The sequence below is a fragment of the Hyperolius riggenbachi genome, chromosome 9, assembly GCF_040937935.1.
Source record: "Hyperolius riggenbachi isolate aHypRig1 chromosome 9, aHypRig1.pri, whole genome shotgun sequence".
Classification (NCBI taxonomy): domain Eukaryota; kingdom Metazoa; phylum Chordata; class Amphibia; order Anura; family Hyperoliidae; genus Hyperolius; species Hyperolius riggenbachi.
This window is the reverse complement of record NC_090654.1, coordinates 292,838,790-292,862,223: the sequence shown is the minus strand read 5'-3', so window position 1 is coordinate 292,862,223 and position 23,434 is coordinate 292,838,790. Positions and strand designations below refer to the sequence as shown.

The following is a 23,434-nucleotide window of genomic DNA, read 5'->3' as shown; positions in this document are numbered from 1 at the left end:
TTTCCTCTCTGCTGCATCGGGAGGGGGTGGGAGGCAGGGGGAGGAGCCTGCAGCCACAATGAATGGAGCATTGCCAGCTGGGGGAGGCAATGAAATGCTACAGAGTGCACATCCATGCTGGGCTGCGGAGATCTGAGCTCTTCTGCAGAGTCCCTCACAGCTGCTGGAGATATGGAGAGATCGAGAGGCCGACTGTCACACACGTGCAATCTGTGCACGGTCACACACGTACAATCTGCAGACAGTCACACACGTGCAATATGCAGACAGTCACACACACGCAATCTGCTGACAGACACACACACACCTGCAATCTGCAGACAGTCACACACCTGCAATCTGCAGACAGTCACACACGTGCAATCTGCAAACAGTCACACACGTGCAATCTCCAGACAGTTGCATGCGCAATATGCAGACAGTCACACACGTGTAATCTCCAGTTACATGCGCAATATGCAGACAGTCACACACGCGCACTATGCAGACAGTCACACACGCGCAATATGCAGACCGTCACACACGCGCAATATGCAGACAGTCACACATGCAATCTGCAGATAGTCACACACGCAATCTCCAGACAGTTGCATGCGCAATATGCAGACAGTCACACACGTGCAATCTGCAGACAGTCACACACACGCAATCTGCAGACAGTCACACACACGCAATCTGCAGACAGTCACACACACGCAATCTGCAGACAGTCACACACGTGCAATCTGCAGACAGTCACACACGTGCAATCTGCAGACAGTCACACACGTGCAATCTGCAGACAGTCACACACGTGCAATCTGCAGACAGTCACACACGCGCAATATGCAGACAGTCACACACACGCGCAATATGCAGGCAGTCACACACGCGCAATATACAGACAGTTACATGCGCAATATATAGACAGTCACACACGTGCAATCTGCTGACAGTCGCACACGTACAATCTGCAGACAGTCACACACTCACAATCTGCTCACAGTCACACACGTGCAATCTGTGCACAGTCACACACGCGCAATCTGCTGACAGTCACACACGTGCAATCTGCAGACACACATGCAATCTGCAGACAGTCACACACGTGCAATCTGCAGACATGCAATCTGCAGACAGTCACACACGCGCAATATGCAGACAGTTACATGCGCAATATGCAGACAGTCACACACGCGCAATATGCAGACAGTCACACACGTGCAATATGCAGACAGTTACACACGCGCAATCTGCTGATAGTCACACATGCGCAATCTGCAGACAGTCACACACGTGTAATCTGCAGACAGTCACACATGTGCAATCTGCTGACAGTCACACACGTGCAATCTGCAGACAGTCACACACGCGCAATCTGGTGACAGTCACACATGTGCAATCTGCAGACAGTCACACACGTGCAATCTGCAGACAGTCACACGCGCGCAATCTGTGCACAGTCACATAGGTGCAATCTGCTGACAGTCACACACGTACAATCTGCAGACAGTCACACACTCACAATCTGCTGACAGTCACACACGTGCAATCTGTGCACAGTCACACACGCGCAATCTGCTGACAGTCACACACGTGCAATCTGCAGACACACATGCAATCTGCAGACAGTCACACACGTGCAATCTGCAGACATGCAATCTGCAGACAGTCACACACGCGCAATATGCAGACAGTTACATGCGCAATATGCAGTCACACACGCGCAATATGCAGACAGTCACACACGTGCAATATGCAGACAGTTACACACGCGCAATCTGCTGATAGTCACACATGCGCAATCTGCAGACAGTCACACACGTGTAATCTGCAGACAGTCACACATGTGCAATCTGCTGACAGTCACACACGTGCAATCTGCAGACAGTCACACACGCGCAATCTGGTGACAGTCACACATGTGCAATCTGCAGACAGTCACACACGTGCAATCTGCAGACAGTCACACGCGCGCAATCTGTGCACAGTCACATAGGTGCAATCTGCTGACAGTCACACACGTACAATCTGCAGACAGTCACACACTCACAATCTGCTGACAGTCACACACGTGCAATCTGTGCACAGTCACACACGCGCAATCTGCTGACAGTCACACACGTGCAATCTGCAGACACACATGCAATCTGCAGACAGTCACACACGTGCAATCTGCAGACATGCAATCTGCAGACAGTCACACACGCGCAATATGCAGACAGTTACATGCGCAATATGCAGACAGTCACACACGCGCAATATGCAGACAGTCACACACGTGCAATATGCAGACAGTTACACACGCGCAATCTGCTGATAGTCACACATGCGCAATCTGCAGACAGTCACACACGTGTAATCTGCAGACAGTCACACATGTGCAATCTGCTGACAGTCACACACGTGCAATCTGCAGACAGTCACTCACGCGCAATCTGGTGACAGTCACACACGTGCAATCTGCAGACAGTCACACACGTGCAATCTGCACACAGTCACACACGCGCAATCTGCAGACAGTCACACGCGCGCAATCTGTGCACAGTCACATAGGTGCAATCTGCAGACAGTCACACACGCGTAATCTGCTGACAGTCACATACGTGCAATCTGTGCACAGTCACATAGGTGCAATCTGCAGACAGTCACACACATGCAATCTGCAGACAGTCACACACGTACAATCTGCAGACAGTCACACACATGCAATCTGCAGACAGTCACACACGTACAATCTGCAGACAGTCACACACGTGCAATCTGCAGACAGTCACACACGTACAATCTGCTGACAGTCACATACGTGCAATCTGTGCACAGTCACATAGGTGCAATCTGCAGACAGTCACACACATGCAATCTGCAGACAGTCACATACGTACAATCTGCAGACAGTCACACACGTGCAATCTGTTCACAGTCACATAGGTACAATCTGCAGACAGTAAAAGGTGACCACACATCTAGCCATGTATGGGCAGATTTGACCAAGAGAAAAATCTCTTTCTAATCCAATCTAATTAGAGAGAGATCTGTCAGCTGCCCACACACTGCAGGCCTATTTTAGATTGATACTGAAATCGATCCAGAATACTGCTCCTCTGAGATTTACTTATTGTATTTATAAAGCGCCAACATATTACGCAGCGCTGGACATTAGTTTAGGCTACAGACAATATTTAGGCCTTTCACACCAAGACGTTGCGTTTTAGGGGACGTTATGGCCTCGTTCAAATCTAGGAGCGCAGATGGCCGTGCGATGCGAACGCAGCGCATCGGATCGCACGCCATCTGCGCCGCTGCCCACTGCGCTGCTGATCCTATCCATTGACAGTGATGGGATCAGCTCTGCGCTTCTGGGCAAAATGCAGGCAGCAGTACGCAAGTGCTTCCCAGCGCATCGTACTGCTGCGCAGCGCAGTAGATGTGAACGGCAGAAGGACTGTCTATGCCCTTCTGCCGTTCCTGCGTTTCAGCACATCATACACTCTGCCATATCCGCACGAAAGCGCGTATGATGTGAGGTCGCATAACGTGCCCCTAACGAAACGCATGGTGGTGTTGAAGTTGGACGTCAGATTGAGCCGCATTATGAGGCTCTTGGTGCTATCCTGGGAAGTCCGGATCTTTTCAATGATTCGGATGATTCAAAATCGGATCATTGAAAAGATCCAGATCTTTGAACCGAATCTTTGAATCATTTTACTAGGGAGACAGGAAGCAGGGGTGCAGCAGAGTGAGAGGTGCAGGAGAATGAGGGCACATTGAGGGTGCTAATTAGGAAGGGAGAGATGCAGCAGGAAGATTGTGCTTGTGCACAGAAGCTGCACTTCCTGTTTCTTCCAGATATCCACTGTGAACCGAATCCTTCATTGTGATGATCCGGATGATTCGACTCACAAAAAAGATCCGGATCAAAGATCCGAATCGTTCATGATCTGGACAACACTACAGTGCAGTGAATATTAATTAGCCATGTGGCTAGGAACAATAGCGACTCTCCCCTTACTGAGCATGTGCAAACAGTCTAACTCAGCTAAAACCACCTATAACGCACAGCATGCTGCACTCTCTTTTCGAACGTCCAGCGTTACAATGTAACGCAACGTGGGCACTGTGAACAGCACATTGTTTTTTTATTACTGTGAGTTGGGCTGCGTTACAGGCTGCTCTAACGTGCGCCTGTAACTTCCCACTGTGAAAGCAGCCTTAGGGGTGACATACAGCAATATGACAATACAGGAATACAAGAAAACCAGATCACACAGCACATTATGAGTACCAGGTAATGCTTAGTCACTGGAGGGGAGCATGGAGATCACACAGCACAGTATGAGTACAAGGTAATGCTTAGTCAGTCACTGGAGGGGAGCATGGAGATTAGGCAAGTGGAGTTCACTCAGATGCATAGCATGGGTTCACAGTAATGGAGGTGCATGATCAGGTAGGACACAAAAGGAGGAGGACCCTGCCCAAAAAGGCTTACAATCTAGAGGGAGAGGTAAGGTCACGAGAGGTAGGGGACCAGAGTTCAGCTGTGGGTTTAGAGCACTTGTGAGGGGTAGTAGGCCAGAGTGAAAAGATGAGTTTTGAGGGCTTTCTTGAAGATGTTGAAGGAGGGGGCTGCCCTAATGGGTGGAGGTAGGGAGTTTCATAGTGTCGGAGCAGCTCTTGAGAAGTCCTGGAGGCGTGCATGGGACTGGGTGATGCGGGGGGCGGTTAGGCGAAGTTCATTGGAAGAGCAGAGTGAGCGGCTAGGTGTGTACCTCTGAGTAAGATCAGAAGTGTAGGTTGGACAGGTTTTGTGGACAGATTTGTAGGTCAGACACAGTATCTTGAATCTGATTCTGGACTGGATAGGAAGCCAGTGGAATGATTCACAGGGGGGAGCCACCCTGGTGGAGCGATGGGAAAGTGGATAATTCTGGCTGCCGCATTCATGATGGACTGCAGTGGGGCTATTCGGGTCATAGGGAGACCAGACAGAAGGGCATTACAGTAGTCAAGGTGGGAAATTATGAGGGCATCAGGCCCGGATTCACATCACAGGAGCCTATAGGCACAGATGTCCTGGCACCCTAGACTCCGCCCTCCATGCCCGCAGGCCCGGATTTACATCACAGGAGCCTATAGGCAAAGACGTCCTGGCACCCTAGACTCCGCCCTCCATGCATGCAGGCCCGGATTCACATCACAGGAGCCTATAGGCACAGATGTCCTGGCACCCTAGACTCCGCCCTCCATGCATGCAGGCCCGGATTTACATCACAGGAGCCTATAGGCACAGATGTCCTGGCACCCTAGACTCCTCCCTCCATGCATGCAGGCCCGGATTTACATCACAGGAGCCTATAGGCACAGATGTCCTGGCACCCTAGACTCCGCCCTCCATGCATGCAGGCCCGGATTCACATCACAGGAGCCTATAGGCACAGATGTCCTGGCACCCATAGACTCCGCCCTCCATGCATGCAGGCCCAGATTTACATCACAAGAGCCTATAGGCACAGATGTCCTGGCACCCTAGACTCCTCCCTCCATGCATGCAGACCCGGATTTACATCACAGGAGCCTATAGGCACAGACGTCCTGGCACCCTAGACTCCGCCCTCCATGCATGCAGGCCCGGATTTACATCACAGGAGCCTATAGGCACAGATGTCCTGGCACCCTAGACTCCGCCCTCCATGCATGCAGGCCTGGATTTACATCACAGGAGACTATAGGCACAGATGTCCTGGCACCCTAGACTCCGCCCTCCATGCATGCAGGCCAGGATTTACATCACAGGAGCCTATAGGCACAGATGTCCTGGCACCCTAGACTCCGCCCTCCATGCATGCAGGCCCGGATTTACATCCCAGGAGCCTATAGGCACAGATGTCCTGGCACCCTAGACTCCGCCCTCCATGCATGCAGGCCAGGATTTACATCACAGGAGCCTATAGGCACAGATTTCCTGGCACCCTAGACTCCGCCCTCCATGCATGCAGGCCAGGATTTACATCACAGGAGCCTATAGGCACAGATGTCCTGGCACCCTAGACTTTACCCTCCATAAAACCTACAAACCCCCACCGAACCGCACCGCAAGTGTGCTGGCTGTCCCAGCTGTCACTTCTCCCTTACTTCCCTTGCCCGTCATAGGTAGCTGCAGGTGCCCCTTAGTATAAGGTAGCCAGAAGTACCTTAAATATTAGGTAGCTAGAGGTGCCCCAAGTATTAGGTAGCTAGAGGAACCTCAATATTTAGTAGCTAGAGGTTTCCCTAACTGAAGGGAGATCTAGTCAGTAGAATGCAGAGACCTAGATGAGTAACCTCTCATTTACGCTTTGCTCAGGACTCTGCACGAGGGAGGGAGGGACTAGGGGAGGGGATGGAGCCGTCTTTCCAACTTCAGGTGCCTGTAGGCACATGCCTACAGTGTCTTATGGTAAATTCGGCCCTGGAGGGCATGGATGAGGAGTTTGGTGGTGGCAGACGTCAGGAAAGGTCGGATCTTGCAGATGTTATGAAGGTGGAAGTTGCAGGACTTTGTGAGGTTTTGGATGTGGGAAGTGAAGGAGAGTGCGGAGTCCAGGGTGACAGCCAGACAGCGGGCTTGAGAGGTAGGGCGAATGGTAGTGTGGTTAACAGTGACCTGCACATCTGGGAGGTTCATGGATGTCCGGGTGGGAAGATTATAAATTCCGTTTCGTTTCAGGAACCTAGCGGACATCCAGAAGGAGATGGCTGATAGACAGGAGGAGACCTTGTCCATGGTAGTGGTGGATAGGTCAGGGGTGTGGAGGTAGATCTGGGTGTCATCTGCATACAGATGATAGTTAAAACCTAAGGAGGAGATAACCTTGCCAATGGAGGATGTGTATAGGGAGAACAGTAGGGGGCCAAGGACCGAGCCTTGGGGGACTCCTACCGAGAGGTGGTTGGTGGTAGATGAAGACTCATTGAAGGGGGTCGTGAAGGTGCAGTTAGGATGAGAGCCAGGTGAGGGCGAGGTCATGAATGCCCATGGATTGGAGGGACTGGAGGAGTAGGGGATGGTCCACTGTGTCAAAAGCTGCTGAAAGGTCAAGGAGGAGGAGAATGGAGGATTTGCCTTCAGGTTTAGCTAAGGCCAGGTCATTGACCACTTTGGATGGATCAGATCCTATCGTTCACCAATCTGACTACAAGCCACATTTTAGATGCTGTGGGGGTCTGATTAAACATCTGTGAGATTTTACTGGAGTCAGAACTGGGCAGCAGGATTGCCAAACCTGCGTACACCCGATAGATGTTCTCGGCCAACGCAGTCAGCGGTGGCTGTCCAGGACGAGAATCTGGCACCAGTACTGCTGTCCCTTGTGGGTGCTTAAGAGTGTTCAGGTCTGAATTTGGGAAACTGAAATTCGGAAATCCGCCCGTCACCCCATTTCAGCACCCGACAAGATGACAGGGTCAGAGGGAGGTCACTTGTTTGCGCTTCACGGGAATCACGTGAACATGAGATGTTTAATTCGGGTTTCCAAATTTCAATATCCCGAATTCGGACATCAACACTAGTACTTAATGACCTGCCATGCGGGATAGTTAAAGAGCACCTCTAGGGGGGGGAAAAAGACAATAGAAGACAGAGAAATCCACCCTGTGTGCATTTATAGAGAACAGCCTGCCGAATTCTCCCTTCTCAGCAAGTAATGAGCCAGTGTAAATTGAGCTGTCTGCCAAGTCTGCCAAATTCTGAACTAATATGTAAACACAGGAGGTTAACCCTTCATGTGCTCCCAGGATACCAGGAAGTAACACTGCAGAATCTCAGTAGGAGTTCTAGACCCTGAACAAGCATGCAGCAGATCAGGTTCTCTGACTGAAGTGTGACTGGATTAGCTGAATGCTTGTTCCAGGTGTGGGATTCAGGCACTATTGCAGCCAGAGAAATCAGCAGGACAGCCAGGCAACTGGTATTATTTAACAAGAAATAAATATGGCAGCCTCCATATCTCTTTTGTTACAGTTGTCATTTAAAAGGAAGCATAAAGCAAATTGTGTTGCCCCATGATATACTTACCTGGGGTTTCCTCCAGCCCCTTTTGCAGCTGACATGTCCCACGCCACATCTCCGCTCGCAGCCGCCAGGCCGGGGTCCCCGAGTGCTGCAGAGGCCGACCTTGCTCTTCTGCGCCTGCGTGAGCGCCGCTGTCAATCAAGTCCACGTTGTCCGCAGCATACTGCGCAGGCCTACACAGTACGCTGCGGACAACGTGGACTTGATTGACAGCGGCGCTCATGCAGGCGCAGTAAGGACAACCTCGAGGTCGGCCTCTGCACCGGCTCTTGCACAGAACAGAACGAAAACACAGAGAAAGGCACCCTGAATGTGTTTAGAGAGTTTAGCCTGTCTGATTCCCACTCCTCTGTGACGAATCACAAATTATAATTTGATCCCTCAGCCGGTTCAGCTGACTGCCCCAGCAGAGCAGCTAATTTGTAAACACAGGATGTTAACACTATGCTTGCTTCCATGAAAGCAGGAAGTAGACACACTGCAGATGTATTGCAGGATTAGTATCAGCTGTAACAAAGAAGTGTTTTTCTGTAAAGGTTATTATGCTGTTGCGTATCTTTTAGAGCAGAAGGGAAGTCCTGAGTTTAGGTCCGCTTTACAGATCACATTAAGGGTGGGAAATGTTGTGAAATGAGTTACTGTGGTCTCATTTTGGCATTTTAGCCGGGTGTGTACACTTTATATTTGCTGTACATGTAGTGAATACTGGACGCCATGGAAATATCAATCTATACAGGACTTGTGTAATACAGGGATAAGCCCATCGTTACTTAAAGCGGATCCGAGATGAAAAACTAACTATAACAAGTAACTTGTCTGTATATCTTATCTATGGTTTAGACAGCAAATCTAGCTGCAAACAGCTTCAATAGAAAATGATTATTTCTTCCTGTGATACAATGACAGCAGCCATGTTGTTAGTAAACATTACACAGAGGCAAGCTTATCTGTATCTTGAGCAAAAAAAACTAATCCCCCCCCCCCCCCCCTCCTCTCTCCTTCCCTCTGCCTCTGGGCTCGTTTCCACTATTGCGGTGCGGAATCGCCTGGATTCCACCGCTGACAAAATCGCATGCGGATGCGATTCCGCATGCGTTTTTTGCCGCGTTTTGGCATGCGATTTCGCATAGGTAAGGGTATATGCGAATTTAACCATGTCACTGCCTGTGTGGGTTTACATTGGTACCTATGCGAATTCGCATGCGAATTCGTGGCAAAAAAACGCATGGGGAAAACGCAAGCGATTTTTCCTATTAAATACATTGCCTGCGATTCGCCTATATTCCACACGCAGGCGAATTCTGCGGGGTCTACCGTGCAGAAAAATCCTGCACAGAAAAACGCAAATGAAAACTGACAAGTGGAAACAGTCCCATCCACTTGTATTGCCTATGCGAATCGGCATGCGTTGTCTGCATGCGGATTCGCGCTAGTGGAAACGGGCCCTCTGAAGTCTCTGGTTAGTAATACCTCCCCCTGCCCAGACTGAGCTCCCATGAGCCCTTGCTACTGTCTGAAAGTGCCTTGGCTCTCTGAAAAACGGTGGGCGTGGCTTGTTTAGTTTATAGGGAATTGTATTAAAACAAAAAAGTATTTGGCTTGAGGAATGCCCTATAAACAATAGGAAAGGAACACAATTATGCAATGTGTAAAAGTTCATCTCGGATCCACTTTAACTTACACACTGCCTTCCAGATACACTGCGCCCAGTGCTAGACTCCACCTCCAGATGACATATAGTCAGTACAGTACTGGGCTCAGTATATGTAGAGAACACTGTACTGCATGCATAGACTGCATATAGGTAGTACTGGCATCAGTATAAGTAGTAGAGAACACTGTACTCCATGCATAGAAAACACAGACAGGGCTGTCATTAGTATATAGTATAGGTAGTGTCTGTGTGGGTTTCCTCCGGGAACTCGAGTTTTCTCCCACATCCCAATACCATACAAGTAAGTTATATTATGATCCACCTAAAATTGGCCCTAGACTACGATACATACACTACACAACACATACATAGACATAGGACTATGGTAGAGACTAGATTGTGAGCCCCTCTGAGGGACAGATAGATAAGTGACAAGTCAACATACACTGTACAGCGCTGCTGAAGATGTCGGCGCTACATCAATACTAAATCATGATGATTGCCAGTATAGGTAGTGAACACTGTGCTCTATATACACTACATATAGGCATTGCTGGTATAGATAGTGAACACTGTGCTGCATATTCAAGACATATAGGCACTGCTGGGGGCACACACATACAAATATAGGCAGTGCTGGTATAGGGTATAGGTAGTAAATAATATATATATACATATATGCATTGCTGGTATAATATAGGCAGTGCTGGTATAGGGTATAGGTAGTAAATAATATATATATATATATATGCATTGCTGGTATAATATAGGCAGTGCTGGTATAGGGTATAGGTAGTAAATAATATATATATATATGCATTGCTGGTATAATATAGGCAGTGCTGGTATAGGGTATAGGTAGTAAATAATATATATATATATATATATATATATATATATATATATATGCATTGCTGGTATAATATAGGCAGTGCTGGTATAGTGAACACTGTATATATAGGCAGTGTTGGTATAGGGTATAGGTAGTGAATAATATATATATATATATATATATATATATATATATATATATATATATATATATATATATATATATATATATATATATATATATATATTGTGGTTTGCAAAAGTTTTCGGCCCCCTTGAAGTTTTCCACATTTTGTCACATTACTGCCACAACATGAATCAATTTTATTGGAATTGCACGTGACAGACCAATACAAAGTGGTGTACACGTGAGAAGTGGAATGAAAATCATACATGATTCCAATTTTTTTTTACAAAAATAATAACTGCAAAGTGGGGTGTGCGTAATTATTCAGCCCCCTTTGGTCTGAGCGCAGTCAGTTGCCCATAGACATTGCCTGATGAGTGCTAATGACTAAATGGAGTGCACCTGCATGTTATCTAATGTCAGTACAAATACAGCTGCTCTGTGATGGCCTCAGAGGTTGTCTAAGAGAATATTGGGAACAACAACACCATGAAGTCCAAAGAACACGTCAGACAGGTCAGGGACAAAGTTATTGAGAAATGTAAAGCAGGCTTAGGCTGCAAAAAGATTTCCAAAGCCTTGAACATAACACGGAGCACTGTTCAAGCGATCATTCAGAAATGGAAGGAGTATGGCACAACTGTAAACCTACCAAGACCAGGCAGTCCACCTAAACTCACAGGCCAAACAAGGAGAGCGCTGATCAGAAATGCAGTCAAGAGGCCCATGGTGACTCTGGACGAGCTGCAGAGATCTACAGCTCAGGTGGGAGACTCTGTCCATAGGACAACTATTAGTCATGCACTGTACAAAGTTGGCCTTTATGGAAGAGTGGCAAGAATAAAGCCATTGTTAAAAGAAAAGCATAAGAAGTCCCATTTGCAGTTTGCCACAAGCCATGTGGGGGACACAGCAACCATGTGGAAGAAGGTGCTCTGGTCAAATGAGACCAAAAATTGAACTTTTCGGACAAAATGCAAAACGCTATGTGTGGCAGAAAACTAACACTGCACATCACTCTGAACACACCATCCCCACCGTCAAATATAGTGGTGGCAGCATCATGCTCTGGGGGTGCATCTCTTCAGCAGGGACAGGGAAGCTGGTCAGAGTTGATGGGAAGATGGATGGAGCCAAATACAGGGCAAACTTGGAAGAAAACCTCTTGGAGACTGCAAAAGACTTGAGACTGGGGCGGAGGTTCCAGCAGGACAATGACCCTAAACATAAAGCCAGGGCAACAATGGAATGGTTTAAAACAAAACATATCCATGTGTTAGAATGGCCCAGTCAAAGTCCAGATCTAAATCCAATCGAGAATCTGTGGCAAGATCTGAAAACTGCTGTTCACAAACGCTGTCCATCTAATCTGACTGAGCTGGAGCTGTTTTGCACAGAAGAATGGACAAGGATTTCAGTCTCTAGATGTGCAAAGCTGGTAGAGACATACCCTAAAAGACTGGCAGCTGTAATTGCAGCAAAAGGTGGTTCTACAAAGTATTGACTCAGGGGCTGAATAATTACGCACACCCCACTTTGCAGTTATTGATTTGTAAAAAATGTTTGGAATCGTATGATTTTCGTTCCACTTCTCACATGTACAGCACTTTGTATTGGTCCATCACGTGGAATTCCAATAAAATTGATGCATGTTTGTGGCAGTAATGTGACAAAATGTGGAAAACTTCAAGGGGGCCGAATACTTTTGCAAGCCACTGTATATAGATGTATACATTGCTGGTATAGTGATCAGTGTACAGTATATACATGGTGACATATAGGCATTATAGGCAGTGATCAGTGTATATACATGGTGACATATAGGCACTATAGGCAGTGATCAGTGTACAGTATATACATGGTGACATATAGGCACTATAGACAGTGATCAGTGTATATAGGCACTATAGGCAGTGATCAGTGTATATACATGTGACATATAGCCATTATAGGCAGTGATCAATGTATACAGGAGGCATTGCTGGCATAGTGATCAGTGTACAGTATATACATGGTGACATATAGGCACTATAGACAGTGATCAGTGTATATAGGCACTATAGGCAGTGATCAGTGTATATACATGTGACATATAGCCATTATAGGCAGTGATCAGTGTATACAGGAGACATTGCTGGCATAGTGATCAGTGTACAGTATATACATGACATATAGCCATTATAGGCAGTGATCAATGTATACAGGAGGCAATGCTGGTATAGTGACCACTGTAAACAGTATATACATGTGGACATATAGGAATTATAGATAGTGATCAGTGTACAGTATATACATGGTGACATATAGGCACTATAGGCAGTGATCAGTGTATATACATGGTGACATATAGGCACTATAGGCAGTGATCAGTGTATATACATGGTGACATATAGGCACTATAGGCAGTGATCAGTGTATATACATGGTGACATATAGGCACTATCGGCAGTGATCAGTGTATATACATGTGACATATAGGCACTATAGGCAGTGATCATTGTACTGTATATACATGGTGACATATAGGCACTATAGGCAGTGATCAGTGTATATAGGCACTATAGACAGTGATCAGTGTATATACATGGTGACATATAGGCACTATAGGCAGTGATCAGTGTACTGTATATACATGGTGACATATAGGCACTATAGGCAGTGATCAGTGTACTGTATATACATGGTGTATATATAGGCACTATAGACAGTGATCAGTGTATACAGGAGGCATTGCTGGTATAGTGATCAGTGTACAGTATATACATGGTGACATATAGGCACTATAGGCAGTGATCAGTGTACTGTATATACATGGTGTATATATAGGCACTATAGGCAGTGATCAGTGTATATACATGGTGACATATAGGCACTATAGGCACTATAGGCAGTGATCAGTGTATATACATGGTGACATATAGGCACTATAGGCAGTGATCAGTGTACTGTATATACATGGTGTATATATAGGCACTATAGGCAGTGATCAGTGTATATACATGGTGACATATAGGCACTATAGGCAGTGATCAGTGTACTGTATATACATGGTGACATATAGGCACTATAGGCAGTGATCAGTGTATATAGGCACTATAGGCAGTGATCAGTGTATATACATGGTGACATATAGGCACTCTAGGCAGTGATCAGTGTATATAGGCACTATAGGCAGTGATCAGTGTATATAGACACTATAGGCAGTGATCAGTGTATATAGGCACTCTAGGCAGTGATCAGTGTATATAGGCACTATAGGCAGTGATCAGTGTATATAGGCACTATAGGCAGTGATCAGTGTATATACATGTGACATATAGGCACTATAGGCAGTGATCAGTGTACTGTATATACATGGTGACATATAGGCACTCTAGGCAGTGATCAGTGTATATAGGCACTATAGGCAGTGATCAGTGTATATAGGCACTATAGGCAGTGATCAGTGTATATACATGTGACATATAGGCACTATAGGCAGTGATCAGTGTACTGTATATACATGGTGACATATAGGCACTATAGGCAGTGATCAGTGTATATAGGCACTATAGGCAGTGATCAGTGTATATAGGCACTATAGGCAGTGATCAGTGTATATACATGTGACATATAGGCACTATAGGCAGTGATCAGTGCACTGTATATACATGGTGACATATAGGCACTATAGGCAGTGATCAGTGTATATAGGCACTATAGGCAGTGATCAGTGTATATAGGCACTATAGGCAGTGATCAGTGTATATACATGTGACATATAGGCACTATAGGCAGTGATCAGTGTATATACATGTGACATATAGGCACCATAGGCAGTGATCAGTGTACTGTATATACATGGTGACATATAGGCACTATAGACAGTGATCAGTGTACAGTATATACATGTGACATATAGGCACTATAGGCAGTGATCAGTGTACTACTGTATATACATGGTGACATATAGGCATTATAGATAGTGATCATTGTACAGTATATACATGGTGACATATAGGCACTATAGGCAGTGATCAGTGTATATACATGTGACATATAGGCACTATAGGCAGTGATCAGTGTACTGTATATACATGGTGACATATAGGCACTATAGGCAGTGATCAGTGTACTGTATATACATGGTGACATATAGGCACTATAGGCAGTGATCAGTGTATATAGGCACTATAGACAGTGATCAGTGTATATACATGTGACATATAGGCACTATAGGCAGTGATCAGTGTACTGTATATACATGGTGACATATAGGCACTATAGGCAGTGATCAGTGTATATAGGCACTATAGGCAGTGATCAGTGTATATAGGCACTATAGGCAGTGATCAGTGTATATACATGTGACATATAGGCACTATAGGCAGTGATCAGTGCACTGTATATACATGGTGACATATAGGCACTATAGGCAGTGATCAGTGTATATAGGCACTATAGGCAGTGATCAGTGTATATAGGCACTATAGGCAGTGATCAGTGTATATACATGTGACATATAGGCACTATAGGCAGTGATCAGTGTATATACATGTGACATATAGGCACTATAGGCAGTGATCAGTGTACTGTATATACATGGTGACATATAGGCACTATAGACAGTGATCAGTGTACAGTATACACATGTGACATATAGGCACTATAGGCAGTGATCAGTGTACTACTGTATATACATGGTGACATATAGGCATTATAGATAGTGATCATTGTACAGTATATACATGGTGACATATAGGCACTATAGGCAGTGATCAGTGTATATACATGTGACATATAGGCACTATAGGCAGTGATCAGTGTACTGTATATACATGGTGACATATAGGCACTATAGGCAGTGATCAGTGTATATAGGCACTATAGGCAGTGATCAGTGTATATAGGCACTATAGGCAGTGTATATACATGTGACATATAGGCACTATAGGCAGTGATCAGTGTACTGTATATACATGGTGACATATAGGCACTATAGGCAGTGATCAGTGTATATAGGCACTATAGGCAGTGATCAGTGTATATACATGTGACATATAGGCACTATAGGCAGTGATCAGTGTACTGTATATACATGGTGACATATAGGCACTATAGGCAGTGATCAGTGTATATAGGCACTATAGGCAGTGATCAGTGTATATAGGCACTATAGGCAGTGATCAGTGTATATACATGTGACATATAGGCACTATAGGCAGTGATCAGTGCACTGTATATACATGGTGACATATAGGCACTATAGGCAGTGATCAGTGTATATAGGCACTATAGGCAGTGATCAGTGTATATAGGCACTATAGGCAGTGATCAGTGTATATAGGCACTATAGGCAGTGATCAGTGTATATACATGTGACATATAGGCACTATAGGCAGTGATCAGTGTATATACATGTGACATATAGGCACTATAGGCAGTGATCAGTGTATATACATGTGACATATAGGCACTATAGGCAGTGATCAGTGTACTGTATATACATGGTGACATATAGGCACTATAGACAGTGATCAGTGTACAGTATATACATGTGACATATAGGCACTATAGGCAGTGATCAGTGTACTACTGTATATACATGGTGACATATAGGCATTATAGATAGTGATCATTGTACAGTATATACATGGTGACATATAGGCACTATAGGCAGTGATCAGTGTATATACATGTGACATATAGGCACTATAGGCAGTGATCAGTGTACAGTATATATACACATGGTGACATATAGGCATTATAGGCAGTGATCAGTGTACAGTATATACATGGTGACATATAGGCATTATAGGCAGTGATCAGTGTACTGTGTATACATGGTGTATATATAGGCACTATAGGCAGTGATCAGTGTATATAGGCACTATAGGCAGTGATCAGTGTATATAGGCACTATAGGCAATGATCAGTGTATACAGGAGGCATTGCTGGCACAGTGACCAGCGCTGGACTCGCATAGAGCTGCCTGTAGAGTATAGGCACAGGACACACAGTATATAAATGGTACATATATATAGTGATCAGGACTCACATAGAGCTGCCTGAAGCCGGCCTCGTAGAGCAGCAGGGGCTGGGAGAGAGTCAGCGGCTGGGAGGTCTCGTCGTCCCCGTCCGGTAGCCGCAGGTCCCCCCGGGTCTGGCCGTAGGGGAAGAGCTCCTGGCGGTGGAGGGCGGCAGTGAAGCCGGAGGATAGCAGCAGCAGCAGCAGTAGTGGTAGCGGAGTATGGAGCGCCCGGCCCGGCATGGCTGCTCATCAACTTCCCGACAACTTCTGTCCGGACCTTCCCCGGCCGACCCCCAACCCAGGCGGGGCGGGGAGAGCGAGAGGGGGGCCGGGGGAGGGGAGGGGGGCACTGCTGCTGGACCACTGCACGGATAGTGCATGCAGCTGTGTGCCTGGCTGGCAGGGGGGCTGGGGGTACTGCAACCTGGGGTGAGGGGGCACAGCTGGACCACTGTAAAGTATAGATCTGTCTGCCTGGCAGGGCACTGCAACTTGGGGGCCGGGCCGGCGCTACCATAGAGGCAAAGGGGGCAATTGCCCCAGAGCTTGTAGGGGCCCCCAGTAGCTACAAGAGGAAAAAAAATTCAAATCGACCTTTTTTCCACTAGCCTGCGATTTGCGATTTGCTTCTGATCGCAAATCGCAAGGTACATTAAACTAATGGAAACTGCAGCAGCAATTTCCATTAGTGCGTTCCGATTGCGATGCGATTTTGGTCAAAGCGCAATCGTTGTCCTGCCGCGTTTTGTATGCGATTGAGCTGGACTATAATGAGTATAGTAGCTCAATCACAATCGCAATCACATGGTGGAAATTGAAACGCGATTACGATCGGAATCACAAGGGCTCTTTTCCACTATGAAATGCGATCGCGATTCCGATCGCGATCGCAATCGCGTTTCAATTTCCACCATGCGATTGCGATTGAGCTACTATACCCATTATAGTACAGCTCAATCGCATACAAAACGCGGCAGAACGACGATTGCGATTTGACCAAAATCGCATCGCAATCGGATCGCACTAATGGAAATTGCTGCTGCAGTTTCCATTAGTTTTAATGTACCTTGCGATTTGCGATCAGAATCAAATCGCAGGCTAGTGGAAAAAGGCCTTTATAGTTTTTGAGAAAATCGATTTTAAAGTTTCAAAGGAAAAAAAATACACATTTAAAAACCTGCCGACTTTAATGGTTAATAGCAAATCCACCTTAAATGCGAGACACCCTAAATTTGCAGAATATGTTAAGGAGATCCTTGGGAATAAGAGGAAAAAACAATTTTTCAAAAAGACCTTATAGTTTTTGAGAAAATCGATTTTAAAGTTTCGAAGGAAAAAAGTATACTTTTAAATGCGGTTAATGTCACTTTTAGTAGCAAACCTAACGGTAGTGTAATTTTACATGCTTTAAAAGAAAGAGCAATAAATTTCCTGACGGGGTTTCCAGGGGGTCCATACACAGCCGCAGCGCTTTGGCCAGGGATCGCTATATAGCCGCAATATGGCATTTTTTCCTACTTTCCCAATTTTTTTTTATGTTTAGAGTGTGGGAATTTTTTTTTTTTTTTAATTATGTGGGGTCCCCCCTCCTGAAACCTTTTAACCCCTTGTCCCCCATGCAGGCTGGGGTAGCCAGAATGTGGAGTCCAACCGATTGGGACTTCACACCCTGACTATACCAGCTGCGAAAAAGGTCCCTGAATGCTGATTTTTGTTCTGGGGTATCTGTCGGTGGGCCCCAGGTTTATTTTGCCCTGGGGCCCCATTGTTGCTTAAACCGGCCCTGCTTGGGGGGGGCACTGGCACATGGGGGAAGAGGGCGGGGACACTGGCACATGGGGGAGAGGGAGGGTTAAAGCACTGGAACATGGTGTGGGGGGGGGGGGGAATAAATGCAACCTCTACCATTATTCTCCTATGGGGTACCAATTCTGACAGGCTGCATAAGATGCTACCTGTAGTGAAAATATTTGCAACTTCATCAGACTTTGCAACCTCTACCCCTTCCCACCTTTCTGAAAGATCAATGTCTATACTAGTCGCTGGCTGTTGAATATGTGTACAATCGAGGTAGCGTGCTGCAGTGGCCACGCACACGTAGTTACAAGTCTTTATGGACTGTGCATGCGTAGAACACTTCAGGCCACAGGGGCACAATCGAGGTAGCGTGCTGCAGAGGCCACGCATGCGTAGTTACAAGTCTTTATGGACTGTGCATGCGTAGAACACTTCAGGCCACAGGTGCACAATCGAGGTAGCGTGCTGCAGAGGCCACGCATGCGTAGTTACAAGTCTTTATGGACTTTGCAAGAGTAGAACACCTCAGGCCACAGGTGCACAATCGAGGTAGCGTGCTGCAGAGGCCGCGCACACGTAGTTACAAGTCTTTATGGACTGTGCATGCGTAGAACACTCCAGGCCACAGGGGCACAATCGAGGTAGCGTGCTGCAGAGGCCGCGCACACGTAGTTACAAGTCTTTATGGACTGTGCATGCGTAGAACACCTCAGGCCACAGGCGCACAATCGAGGTAGCGTGCTGCAGAGGCCTCGCACACGTAGTTACAAGTCTTTATGGACTGTGCATGCGTAGAACACCTCAGGCCACAGGCGCACAATCGAGGTAGCGTGCTGCAGAGGCCGCGCACACGTAGTTACAAGTCTTTATGGACTGTGCATGCGTAGAACACCTCAGGCCACAGGTGCACAATCGAGGTAGCGTGCTGCAGAGGCCGCGCATACGTAGTTACAAGTCTTTATGGACTGTGCATGCGTAGAACACTCCAGGCCACAGGTGCACAATCGAGGTAGCGTGCTGCAGAGGCCGCGCACACGTAGTTACAAGTCTTTATGGACTGTGCATGCGTAGAACACCTCAGGCCACAGGTGCACAATCGAGGTAGCGTGCTGCAGAGGCCGCGCACACGTAGTTACAAGTCTTTATGGACTGTGCATGCGTAGAACACGTCAGGCCACAAGCGCACAATCGAGGTAGCGTGCTGCAGAGGCCGCGCATACGTAGTTACAAGTCTTTATGGACTGTGCATGCGTAGAACACTCCAGGCCACTGGCGCACAATCGAGGTAGCGTGCTGCAGAGGCCACGCACACGTAGTTACAAGTCTTTATGGACTGTGCATGCGTAGAACACCTCAGGCCACAGGCGCACAATCGAGGTAGCGTGCTGCAGAGGCCGCGCACACGTAGTTACAAGTCTTTATGGACTGTGCATGCGTAGAACACTCCAGGCCACTGGTGCACAATCGAGGTAGCGTGCTGCAGAGGCCGTGCATACGTAGTTACAAGTCTTTATGGACTGTGCATGCGTAGAACACTCCAGGCCACTGGTGTACAATCGAGGTAGCGTGCTGCAGAGGCCGTGCATACGTAGTTACAAGTCTTTATGGACTGTGCATGCGTAGAACACCTCAGGCCACAGGCGCACAATCGAGGTAGCGTGCTGCAGAGGCCGCGCACACGTAGTTACAAGTCTTTATGGACTGTGCATGCGTAGAACACCTCAGGCCACAGGCGCACAATCGAGGTAGCGTGCTGCAGAGGCCGCGCACACGTAGTTACAAGTCTTTATGGACTGTGCATGCGTAGAACACTCCAGGCCACTGGTGCACAATCGAGGTAGCGTGCTGCAGAGGCCGTGCATACGTAGTTACAAGTCTTTATGGACTGTGCATGCGTAGAACACTCCAGGCCACTGGTGTACAATCGAGGTAGCGTGCTGCAGAGGCCGTGCATACGTAGTTACAAGTCTTTATGGACTGTGCATGCGTAGAACACCTCAGGCCACAGGCGCACAATCGAGGTAGCGTGCTGCAGAGGCCGCGCACACGTAGTTACAAGTCTTTATGGACTGTGCATGCATAGAACACTTCAGGCCACAGGTGCACAATCGAGGTAGCGTGCTGCAGAGGCCGCGCACACGTAGTTACAAGTCTTTATGGACTGTGCATGCATAGAACACTCCAGGCCACTGGTGCACAATCGAGGTAGCGTGCTGCAGAGGCCACGCACACGTAGTTACAAGTCTTTATGGACTGTGCATGCGTAGAACACTCCAGGCCACTGGCGCACAATCGAGGTAGCGTGCTGCAGAGGCCGCGCATACGTAGTTACAAGTCTTTATGGACTGTGCATGCGTAGAACACTCCAGGCCACAGGCGCACAATCGAGGTAGCGTGCTGCAGAGGCCGCGCACACGTAGTTACAAGTCTTTATGGACTGTGCATGCGTAGAACACCTCAGGCCACAGGCGCACAATCGAGGTAGCGTGCTGCAGAGGCCGCGCACACGTAGTTACAAATCTTTATGGACTGTGCATGCGTAGAACACTCCAGGCCACTGGCGCACAATCGAGGTAGCGTGCTGCAGAGGCCGCGCACACGTAGTTACAAGTCTTTATGGACTGTGCATGCGTAGAACACCTCAGGCCACAGGCGCACAATCGAGGTAGCGTGCTGCAGAGGCCGCGCACACGTAGTTACAAGTCTTTATGGACTGTGCATGCGTAGAACACTCCAGGCCACAGGTGCACAATCGAGGTAGCGTGCTGCAGAGGCCACGCATACGTAGTTACAAGTCTTTATGGACTGTGCATGCGTAGAACACTCCAGGCCACAGGTACACAATCGAGGTAGCGTGCTGCAGAGGCCGCGCATACGTAGTTACAAGTCTTTATGGACTGTGCATGCGTAGAACACTCCAGGCCACAGGTGCACAATCGATGTAGCGTGCTGCAGAGGCCGCGCATACGTAGTTACAAGTCTTTATGGACTGTGCATGCGTAGAACACTCCAGGCCACAGGCGCACAATCGAGGTAGCGTGCTGCAGAGGCCGCGCACACGTAGTTACAAGTCTTTATGGACTGTGCATGCGTAGAACACTCCAGGCCACTGGTGCACAATCGAGGTAGCGTGCTGCAGAGGCCGTGCATACGTAGTTACAAGTCTTTATGGACTGTGCATGCGTAGAACACTCCAGGCCACAGGTGCACAATCGAGGTAGCGTGCTGCAGAGGCCGCGCACACGTAGTTACAAGTCTTTATGGACTGTGCATGCGTAGAACACTCCAGGCCACAGGTGCACAATCGAGGTAGCGTGCTGCAGAGGCCGCGCACACGTAGTTACAAGTCTTTATGGACTGTGCATGCGTAGAACACTCCAGGCCACTGGTGCACAATCGAGGTAGCGTGCTGCAGACGCCGCGCATACGTAGTTACAAGTCTTTATGGACTGTGCATGCGTAGAACACTCCAGGCCACTGGTGCACAATCGAGGTAGCGTGCTGCAGAGGCCGCGCACACGTAGTTACAAGTCTTTATGGACTGTGCATGCGTAGAACACTCCAGGCCACAGGTGCACAATCGAGGTAGCGTGCTGCAGAGGCCGCGCACACGTAGTTACAAGTCTTTATGGACTGTGCATGCGTAGAACACTCCAGGCCACAGGTGCACAATCGAGGTAGCGTGCTGCAGAGGCCGCGCACACGTAGTTACAAGTCTTTATGGACTGTGCATGCGTAGAACACTCCAGGCCACTGGTGCACAATCGAGGTAGCGTGCTGCAGACGCCGCGCATACGTAGTTACAAGTCTTTATGGACTGTGCATGCGTAGAACACTCCAGGCCACAGGTGCACAATCGAGGTAGCGTGCTGCAGACGCCGCGCATACGTAGTTACAAGTCTTTATGGACTGTGCATGCGTAGAACACTCCAGGCCACAGGTGCACAATCGAGGTAGCGTGCTGCAGAGGCCGCGCACACGTAGTTACAAGTCTTTATGGACTGTGCATGCGTAGAACACTCCAGGCCACAGGTGCACAATCGAGGTAGCGTGCTGCAGACGCCGCGCATACGTAGTTACAAGTCTTTATGGACTGTGCATGCGTAGAACACTCCAGGCCACAGGTGCACAATCGAGGTAGCGTGCTGCAGAGGCCGCGCATACGTAGTTACAAGTCTTTATGGACTGTGCATGCGTAGAACACTCCAGGCCACAGGCGCACAATCGAGGTAGCGTGCTGCAGAGGCCGCGCATACGTAGTTACAAGTCTTTATGGACTGTGCATGCATAGAACACGTCAGGCCACAGGTGCACAATCGAGGTAGCGTGCTGCAGAGGCCACGCATGCACAGTTGCCTGTGACTTGTTTAGTTGGCGATCTTTCTGAGGGGGACAGCGAAACAACCGGCGGGATCTGGAGTAACTCGAGGGATCAGATAGTCTGAGGGGATCTGGTAGAAGCCCCAGATAAGTAAACTCAACTTTTTCTCCCACCTTAGGTTTTGGGCACACTTGATACAATAAAAAGATTCAATTTTACAGGAGTACGATCAAAAAGATTGGTTGAACAGAAAAAAACAAAAGCTTTTTTTGTTTTGTTTGATTCGAGCGAGATATCTGAGTGAATTTCCCGTTTTTATCGATATAAGCTGATCGGGAGTAGCTAATTTTTCTGATCAGTTTTTATGAAAATTGAGCGGCAGTTGCTAAGTCTAACTGCCAAAATATGTGGCATATGCCGCATGCGGCAAGTGGACTAATGGGGCGCCGCCTTAGGCGCCAATGTATTTTATCAGAATTTAGGTGCCGGAGCAGGAATTTGGGCACCCAGTAAATAGCCATGTATCAGGCACCTTGGGCACCGAAATGCTGATATATCTATAGGCGCATATGACAGCGTGGTTGCAGGCGGTGGGGGCAGGCGTTAGGCATCAGGGAGGTAATTTGGGGGGTGGTTTAAGGGTTAGGCGGCAGGGGGGTAGTTTG

The 23,434-nt window shown here is 47.7% G+C and overlaps 1 protein-coding gene across 1 annotated transcript in view; it reads right to left on the bottom strand.

Annotated features, from left to right (window-relative positions):
- Window positions 1-16,940, bottom strand: part of NID2 (nidogen 2) — a 121,622-nt gene extending 104,682 nt beyond the window's left edge. The window contains exon 1 of the mRNA XM_068254761.1: window positions 16,679-16,940. Within this exon, the coding sequence (XP_068110862.1) occupies window positions 16,679-16,891 (213 nt within the window). The 5' untranslated portion in view covers window positions 16,892-16,940. The remainder of the gene's footprint in view (window positions 1-16,678) is intronic.
- Between the last annotated feature and the right edge of the window lie 6,494 nt (window positions 16,941-23,434).